The sequence below is a fragment of the Oxyura jamaicensis genome, chromosome 9 (genome assembly GCF_011077185.1).
Source record: "Oxyura jamaicensis isolate SHBP4307 breed ruddy duck chromosome 9, BPBGC_Ojam_1.0, whole genome shotgun sequence".
Taxonomy (NCBI): Eukaryota; Metazoa; Chordata; class Aves; order Anseriformes; family Anatidae; genus Oxyura; species Oxyura jamaicensis.
Genome location: NC_048901.1, coordinates 13,919,829 through 13,929,327, shown reverse-complemented (window position 1 = coordinate 13,929,327; position 9,499 = coordinate 13,919,829). Strand labels below are relative to the sequence as shown.

The window sequence follows — 9,499 nt, the reverse complement described above, 5'->3', positions numbered from 1 at the left end:
TATCCCACCTTTTACTCACTCAGAACTTTTTCATGAAGGAGTAAGGACAGATGGGAAGAGAAGGAGTCAGATGTGGGTGAGGCCCTGGGTCTGGGCAGTAATTCAGTAAGAACATCTAGAAACATACGTTGTTCCTGACATTCTTTCTAAACTTTTTTTTTTTTTTTTTTTTTTTTTTTTTTTTTTTTTGGCAGGCTCAGACAAAGACCAACTGGTGGCTTGAGAACATGGGATCCTGAAACAGGTAGCTGCTTGTCCTTAGTGCTATTGATGTCCAAGGCTGGTTTTGAATATACTGTACCCTTTTCCTTACTTTAATGCATGTGTTTCAGCTTACCTCACCAGATGTGATTTTAATAACAACTCAAGACCATTTTGTGACTGGACCCAACCTTGCAATGTGAACCAGGGAGTGTGGATACGAACCAAGCATGACACTCCAACTGATGGAACAGGTCCTGATGGAGACTATCCTGATGGAAGTAAGTGCTTGTTTGCGGTATTTTAAATTTCCTTTTGAAGACAGCCTGACTATCTTCTTCCTTCTATTTTATGAAGAGATTCATGAAATCCTTTGAAATGTGTCAGTTTGGCTGACACATGTCTTTTCACATTGCTCAGTCACAGGTAAATTAAACTAAGTTGCACCATCATGTGTTTGAAATCTGCACTGGTGAGTGTAGTAGAAGAAAGCAGAAGAATGCTAGTTACCTCATGCTTAAGACCTCACAGAGAATTCAATGATATGCAACAGATCATTATTCATGAGAGATTTTGTGGTCAAGTTACAGTGATGCCTGCTAATGACAATAAATGTAATAATTGCAGTATTGCCACTGGGTAATGTTCATGATAGCAAAGTTTTACATGATCAAGTCAGAAATTAAAGAATACCTTTCAAAGGCTTGTACTCAGCTACTTGTGACTGAAAAACTTAGGTCTAAAGTGCTCATGTCATCAAAAGAGTGCTTAGCATGGCTCCACCTCTATCTGTATGAACGATTATCCTTGTACTAGCAGATCTATTTATAGGAAATCAGTCTGCAGTGATATTTTTTTCTGTAATTATCCAGAGATTTAAATGGTCACCTTCTGCCAGACTCAGTTAGTAAGCAGATTAGAACAGTATCAGTTTGGATTTTCACTAAGGAATTTTTACATTTTTAGTATTTTGTTGAAAGAAGAAGTGAAATACTTTCAACATAGATTCACACAACTAAATAATAATTTATTTATTTATTTATTTTCCAATTGGCACACACCATATAACTTCAAATGTTACTTAAATTTTCTTACCATCAATAAAGTCCTAAAACCTTTTAATGAGTATTATATAATTTTTGTGGAGAAATACTGTACAATGTAGGAATGGTCATTCTCTTCTTTTTTTTTTCTTTTTTTTTTGATTCCTTTCCACAGTCAGATGGGAGAGACTTGACTAACTGTACTGAGGAAACGTAGCTTTGATCTTAGTACAGGGAAGTGATGGGAAGCAAAAAGGTTCAGCCCTAGAAAAGTAAAATGAGATCTCATATTGAACCAATTCAAATTAAAGTATTTCAAATCCTAAAAGCAAATATTGTGAGATTCTGAATTTTGAGAAGTTTCAGTCCTTTTTGGTAATGTCAAATCTAAATATTTTAATGGAAATATCTATATTTCTTTTTTTCTATCCCTCCTGTTCTGAGACAAAAACAAATGTTGAGGGGTTGGATTTTTCTTTGTGCCAAGGATTTGCTTATCTTGAGACCAAAATATTTAGAGGAAATTATATATCCTGCAAGAGAAGTTATATAGCAGATTGCATAGCAGATCACATTATTTTCCTTTGAAGAAACTGAACAACCATCAGTGGGGCACTGTATCTGGATGTTCACTCTCTTGAAAGAGGTCTAAATTTTGTTCATGATGCCAAAATAACTGTTCGTGTGAGATAAGATATATTTTCTTTGCTCTCTAATTTACACTCCACTTTAGATAGCTATACAATGCTAACTATTGCAATGTAAATTACAAATCCCTTCTACTTTGCTTCTTTGTAATGTTGATGCACTTGAGTTCTTCCAGAGTTGTACTCTGATTTTAAGTTACACCTATCAAGCTACAAAGTTTCAGCCCTATTTTTATTTTTTCTTTCACTCTGCAGAAGGCTATTTCATCTACCAAGAAGCAAGTAATCTGATCCCATTTGACACTAACAGACTTGAGAGCCCAGATGTTGTGGTTTCTGGAAAAATATGCATAGACTTCTGGTACTATATGTTTGGGTCAGAAGAAATGAATGAGTTGAGAGTGATTATTCAAGACAGCACAGGGGAGTCTGTGGCATGGAGTCGGAAGGGAAACCAGAGTTCCTCTTGGAATTATGGTGCTGTCACTCATACTTTTCCAACACAGAGAAGGATAAAGGTAATATATTTTCAGAATAAATTTCTTTGTGCAGTTTCAGCATTAATGTTTGTTCTCCCTTTGCAAGCTGTAAAAGATTGTGCATGTACACTAGAAAATATAACCAAGAATTTCTTGTTTTACATTTTGTAAATATAATACCCAAATGCTCTGTGCCAATAAACCAAGAGAAGAAACAAACAACCCCGAGTTTTATTAGAGTTTTTAGCTAATGGATAAAATATATTTACTTTTCTCTCTCTTTCCTTTCTTCCCACCCTCCCTCCTTCCCCCACTTCATCATGATGACAAGGACTTTAGGTGCCTTATTTAAATGCAGGTTTTTCTGTTGCAAGCTTAGGTGTAAACTTTGGGATGCTGCCTACATTCAACTCCTCTATAGAATCCAGAAAACTAATCTTAATAAGTCATTTATCAGTCAAAAAATAAAATAAAATGAAAATAAAATGAGTGCAGTGTTTCATCAAGTCCTTACCTTGTTACAGAATATATATTTTAGACTTCTGAGGAAAGCTAGGAAAACTGTTCCACCCGATGTCCTTAGAGATAGACCAGACAGAATATTTTGAAAACCAGTTGAAGGAAATTCTGTCACATTTGCCCAAGTAATTGATGCAATGATTCACTTTACATCCTGCCTAGGTCATTTTTGAGGCTGTCCGAGGACTGACAGAGTATGGGGATACAGCACTGGACAATGTGAGAGTAAGGGATGGATCCTGTGGTAAGTTTTATATTTGTGCCTTAGCATACACTCCTTCCTCATCTCTGTTTAAGCTGCTGACTATTATTCAGTTCCATATACAATATCAAAACTCCTTGTAATTCCAAACCACAAAAGAAATGGCAAACGCTTTACGGCTCACTTCATTTAAATGTTACCTATTTTGTTGTAGATTCCTCCCAAATCTTTGCTCACCACCTCAAATGTAGAGAATATGCTATCTGCTTCTCTGCAACTGTGATCATTTTCACAAGGTTCAACAAACTTTAAGTTTGAAGTCCATCTCTAAACCCAGCCAAGGTTATGAACATTGGTCATGAATTACAGATTAAATGATCTAATCAACATTTTACAGCAAATCTCTGTTCATATGAGTTCAGCAAATAAACAGAACTTCTATATGTAGCTAAAATAAAATAAAATATCGTGAGTCAGTAATGCTGAATTGCACTACCATTTCTGTCTATGAATCAGCAGTTTGAACTCAATTCCCAGTCCTGTAACAAATCAGTCAAGACTTGTACAAGCTGTGAATGACTTGGATCAAGAAATGAATTACTGTTTCATCCCATCTTTACTGTTATGAATGCAAAACTTATAACGTGAATTCTACAAGGAACCTGCTGAATATGATATAGAAAATGTCATTAGGTATAAATAGGACACCGTGAAACACTACTTATATAACGATGATAAAATGGTTCAAATTACACTAGGCAGGATTTTTGGAGGGTGAAGAGTTCCATTCAGGTCCACACCCTCAGAACATGTAATTTTCTTTAAAATTCTGTCCATAATACTTGGGGCTCTTTTGGAGAGCCAGTTGTTTTTTTTTTTCCAGGCTTATTACCACACAATTCAGCCACTGGATGGTGCACTAAATGTTATTCCAAGAGGCGAGAGAAGTGCTCCTCCCTCTGTTCAACTCTGGCTACTAATATGATCAGTTCAGTGAATTATTAGGTCTAGTATAAAACAAAAACCTAATCCTCCCAACCTTCTGCTCCTAGAAGAATGCTCGACAGTATAAACATTTTAATCAGACTCATAAAACACTAAACTTATGTCCATTTGTCACATGAAAAATTAGTTTCCAAGGCAATTTAAACAATCAGTCTTTGGGTTATATGTTTGATACTCATATTGTCACTTGCAGAGCTTCTTCACTTTACATATTGAGAAACAATAATCTTAGAAAGAGGTTTTATTTATTTTTTCTTTTTCTCAGCCCTACAACAAAGTTAACTCAAAGCTTGGGAGTAGAAAATGAAAAAAAAATAAATTTCTGTGCTGCATATGCAAAATCTGCAGTTGTGCCAGAGTAGGAAACTGGATGCAAAGTAGTGGGCTTATAAGAAGGACGTATGCAAGAAGCTAGTGCATGCAAAGCAGCTGATCCCATTTTACAAGCAGTTTATTAATATGTATCTTCAGCTTTGAAGTTAGAGTTCATCAGGTGAATTGGATCATTTTATACAAAGCCTTATCGGTATATACTAAACATCAGTTTATGTGAAGTCTATTGTCTTCTTCTAAATTATAATCATAAGTATCCAACAAAATCCCCACTTCCAGCTGAGTGAACACAAAAAATTATGTATTTGCTGTATCATAATTTACAAATCTCTAGCTTGTCCTCTTATGACTTTTCTATACTATAACTACACTTGTTTTCTATAATATTTTTTTTTTATAAATAATGCTATTAGTAATGTCAGTAATAAGGTTGTATGGGGCTTTTGGCAACCTGGTCTGGTGGAAGGTGTCCCTGCCAATGGCAGGGGGGGTGGAATTAGATGATCCTCAAGGGTCCCTTCCAACCCCAACCAGTCTATGATTCTATGAAACACATATCCAATTGTAAATACACTTACAGTTCCAGAGAAGCATGCAGGGACAAGCTCAGTCACTGTCACCAAGCTAACAGTCAGATGAGCTCCTAAGAACTCAAAGGACCTACAGGTACTCATTTTTAAATATAGGCTGTTCCACTTGCTTCAGTGAAAATCTAAGTTTAAGGTGGTGAAGAGTAAGTTGAAATTTGTGTATGTTGGTTAGTATGTAGTGTTTACTGAGTGATGATATAACTCATTGTTACCTTGTATTCTCTATTGACAGATGCAGTTTCCACCCCTGTACCACCAACACCTACACCAACAGAACCTATGCCACCTCCACTGACAGGTAATTTTATCCAGCCACATATGCTAGTCAAGGCATTTTAGAAAGGTATTTCTACCAGTGCTACTTAAATGCTTTAGTTAATTTTCCTGTGTGTGTGTTTCTATCGCATTGCCATATGAATGTTTTTTTCTTTTCTCTTTCTGTCCTTTCATATGTTATCTTTATAGACTGTGTTTTCCCACTGCACAATGCAGCTATGACGTAGCTTTTCTGGATTCACCAATATGTTGATGAGAACATATTCCTTTTTCCTATCTCCAGAAGCAGTTTGTAGTATACATGGGGATCCTCATTATTACACATTTGACAAGCAGCGTCATGACTTCATGGGTACTTGCACCTACACCCTGTCCAAGGTGTGTGAGAGCAACAGCTCGCTGCCCTACTTCAACGTGGAAGCGGCCAATGAGCACAGGGGAGGCAACACTCGCGTGTCCTACGTCCAGTACGTGGACGTCGATGTGTATGGCTACAGGATCAATCTGGGTAAAAACAGAGTTGTTAAGGTAAGGCTGAATTACACTATCACCTAATTCAAGAAATTGTAGTGCAATGACTACAAACATACAGTGGTATTTAGGGGGCAGTCAAATATTTAGGACTAGTAGTACTATAGAGTCCTTAAAGTAAACATTGGGATTTTGGAACTGAAAACACAGGTTAAAATGTTGTGGTATGTTGCTAGGAGGCAGGATCAGAGGTGATGCTCCAGATGGCTTTGGTTGGCTAGCCTACCTTTCAGGCTTGCCCCCCATTCCCAAACTTATTCTCCCACAGGGAATAAAAAGGCCCTTCATTAACCGAGTCTGAGCTGGTGGTTATTTTCCAGGCCTATGTGGTGGCCTATAGAGCTGCATGCTTATCCATGATTTCTATTTATTCCACATAATTGCTAGTTTCACTTAATATCTGGCACTTGCCATAAAACAGGGCCAGATGAGAGTCCCAGAGAGTATCTGATGACTCTCCTCACACTGAATGTATCACTTGGCCAACTATTGTATTTTAAGACTTCTTTTTGGCACATTTCCATGAAGGGCCAAGGTAGCAGATACATGTTTGATTCAAAACCCACAATAAATAAATATCTCACCTTATTTGATTAACACCCTTCTTATTAAAAATAAATAAATAAAATCACAGTGATCTATGTGAGAGGAGATAAAGGTTTAATTATACAGAAAGACCTTTCCCATCGAATCTTAGAAGCACAGTGAATTTGATATCCACATTTCTCCAACAGTTCCTCTTTTATATCTTTCCACTGTTTTATGTTTTTCATTATATATGTTCCTAAGTAAACTAAACTTTCCTATGTATATAATAAGAACAAATGTTCAAAGTAAATTTTAATTTTATTAAATTAAAAAAAAAAAAAAAAAAAAAACAAAACAAACTTTATTTGAGCATTTGTTTTCTGTTGTTTGGTATTCTCATATGTTTGCCCATATACACCATTCATGTTACATAAGACTTTAAATAAAAAACAATAACACTATGGTATGAGTTCTTAATGCTTGTACAGGCTCACTGTGCAAATCCTAAACTCAGTATAGGAACATGGTCTAAGAGGATCACTGTTAGAAATACTTCTTTTAAAGTGATTTTAAGGATTGCCCTTCTCTGTCCCTGCAGGTTGATGGAGTCATCCAGGTGCTCCCTCTGACCTTGGTGCACCCTGTCAGTATTTCCTTAAGTGGGCAGTATGTTGTGGTTACTACTGACTTTGGGCTGAACGTCAAGTTTGATGGAGATCACAGAGCAGAAATCACTCTTCCCAGTACCTATATGTCAAAAGTCTGTGGAATATGTGGAAACTATAATGGGAACAAAACAGATGACTTTCTTAACCCAGATGGAGGGATGGAAACAAATTCGGCCAGCCTTGGAAACAGTTGGCAAGTTTATAATGACTCAAGGTAGGACTCCAGTCAGAATGTTTGGCCTTAGCTATTGGTTATGCAATGAGCAGTATTTTACGCAACTTTTTTATGTAGGCCAAAATTGTCAGGAATAAGGAATAAAATATATTCCTGTCAGTGAAGTTCCTTCACATATCTGGGTTAAGTTTCCTAGCAAATTTAACAGTGCTTAAAAAGAGAAAATTTGAATATAACACCTGCAGATGCCCACTAGAATTTCAGTTACTGTTAGAGTGTATTAATGTTAATACTTAAAGATCCTGTTTGAACTCTTCTGAGATACTTCACTATTTATTTTTTAATTATACAGTATGTTATTTAATGATGACGGATGTTTAACTTTGAATGCTTTTATTTTTTGTTTGCTCTTCCTAGGTGTCTGCCATGTCTAAAGCTTGTTTAAACTTAAAAAAAAAAAAAAAAAAAAAAAAAGAAAGAAAAAAAAAAAGCCCAAATTAATGAATTAATGTGTTTTTTTTTTACAGGCCTCATGGAAATTATAAGGTTGGGATCATATTAAAATCTGAATCTCTATCCTAATTGTTTGAAATGTTGAGCTTTAAAATAGGTCATCCTCAGCCTGGGGCCAGCCCTGCAGTTTTGTTAGATGCAATTTGAAAAGCATCTTTGATGCAATTGCATGCAAAGTTTGCCAGTAAATTTTTACACATCATTTTTTCCACACCAGGTGCTTGCCAGATGATGGCCATACCCCAAACTGCACTGATGATGAAAAACATACCATCCAAAGCAATGACTATTGTGGTCTGGTCACTGATCCCAGTGGTCCATTCCAGAACTGCCATTCAATCATTGATCCACAGAGTTATTTTGATGCCTGCCAATATGATCTCTGTGAGCTTCATTTGAGCAATGCAGCCCTTTGTCAAAACCTGCAGGCTTATGCGGACGTGTGCCAAGCAGCAGGAGTCCAGCTACAACCATGGAGAAATGCAACCTTCTGCCGTATGTATCAAAGATTAGTGGAAATTACCACTTGTCAGAAGGATATAATTAGGGCTGCCTGAGGAGAGAGCATTATAAGATACTGTTTTAAATTCCTGTAACACTGTGAATCTTGACTGATTAGGATAAAGATTGCAGGATTATATGTAGTCCTCAATTTGAGTCCTTTACAAAGACTTTAATGAAACTACTTAAGTTGTTTCTGGATGAAAGGAAAAAAAAACACTTTCTAGTCCATCTTCTAATAGAGTTGAGGGCTTTTCCTTTGAAATCATATAGTGTCCCTATATATTTGTTGAGGGGTCTTATGTATGTCAGGGACATTTGACTTAGAGGGTTTTTTTATCTTCTGAGGAAGTTGTAGCTAACTTAAGTGTCTTTGAGAAAAACAAAACAACAACAACAAAAAACAACAACTTGTTTTGCAAATGCTTAGTTGGCATATGAGAGTTTCACCCACTCTACTTGCAGAGACACTGAGCTATCTTCTGCCATTCCCCAGAGAGTCATCTGGGTCTGATTTAATTAATGGAAGAATGGACAGAGAAGTGTATAAAGTAATTCTGTGATCTCTGTCTGCTTAGGAAAACAGGCTAAAATAGAGCAAGGTTATGTCATTAAAAACTGAACAGCAATGTGTAAGTATGCAAAAGCTGGAAAAAGATTGTTCAAGAACTGTTAATTCCGACATCTTATCACTTGAAAATCTCAGTGTTTAAAACCTCTAATTAGCGCTTTTTTTAATATATGTTATGTGTCTAACAAGATCTAAAAATAGACTAGGGCACTTGTACATCCTGATTACTTAACGAACATTAAAAGCATTGAGGAAATTAAAAAATATATAAATCAAGAAGCTACAAGACTAGAATTCAATATCAGACCTATATGGCACATATCAAGGACAAATAAAATGACAGTGATATCCTCAGCCCAGTGCAAGTAATCAAAGAAAACATGTACAAGAGTAACAGGTCTCCTAAGAAATTCTCACCGTGAGACAGACATTAAAAAGCTCAAAGTTCAAACTAAATTAAAGAGCGGTTAAACAGGAAAAGCATGCGTTAGATTGCCAGACAAATCCAGGATGTCCTCAAATATTTCAGAACAAAACAGAATATGTAATTAAACAACCCCAATATTTCAATAATTAAAAGATAAACCCATGTATTGCTATTTCTTATAATACAGCACTAGCCTGTCCAGCCAACAGTCACTACGAGCCCTGTGCTGCAGCCTGCCCTGCGACCTGTGTTGACCCATTAGCACCCTATAAGTGCAGCCTGCCGTGCGT

General features: G+C 36.3%; 1 protein-coding gene across 1 annotated transcript in view; it reads left to right on the top strand.

The window, feature by feature from the left end:
- Positions 1-371: 371 nt before the first annotated feature.
- Positions 372-9,499, top strand: part of LOC118171569 (zonadhesin-like) — an 81,374-nt gene continuing 72,246 nt past the window's right edge. Inside the window, exons 1-8 of the mRNA XM_035334787.1 lie at positions 372-482; positions 2,147-2,409; positions 3,052-3,133; positions 5,252-5,317; positions 5,579-5,823; positions 6,953-7,236; positions 7,928-8,205; positions 9,397-9,495. Coding sequence (XP_035190678.1) covers positions 2,260-2,409; positions 3,052-3,133; positions 5,252-5,317; positions 5,579-5,823; positions 6,953-7,236; positions 7,928-8,205; positions 9,397-9,495 — 1,204 coding nt within the window. The 5' untranslated portion in view covers positions 372-482; positions 2,147-2,259. The remainder of the gene's footprint in view (positions 483-2,146; positions 2,410-3,051; positions 3,134-5,251; positions 5,318-5,578; positions 5,824-6,952; positions 7,237-7,927; positions 8,206-9,396; positions 9,496-9,499) is intronic.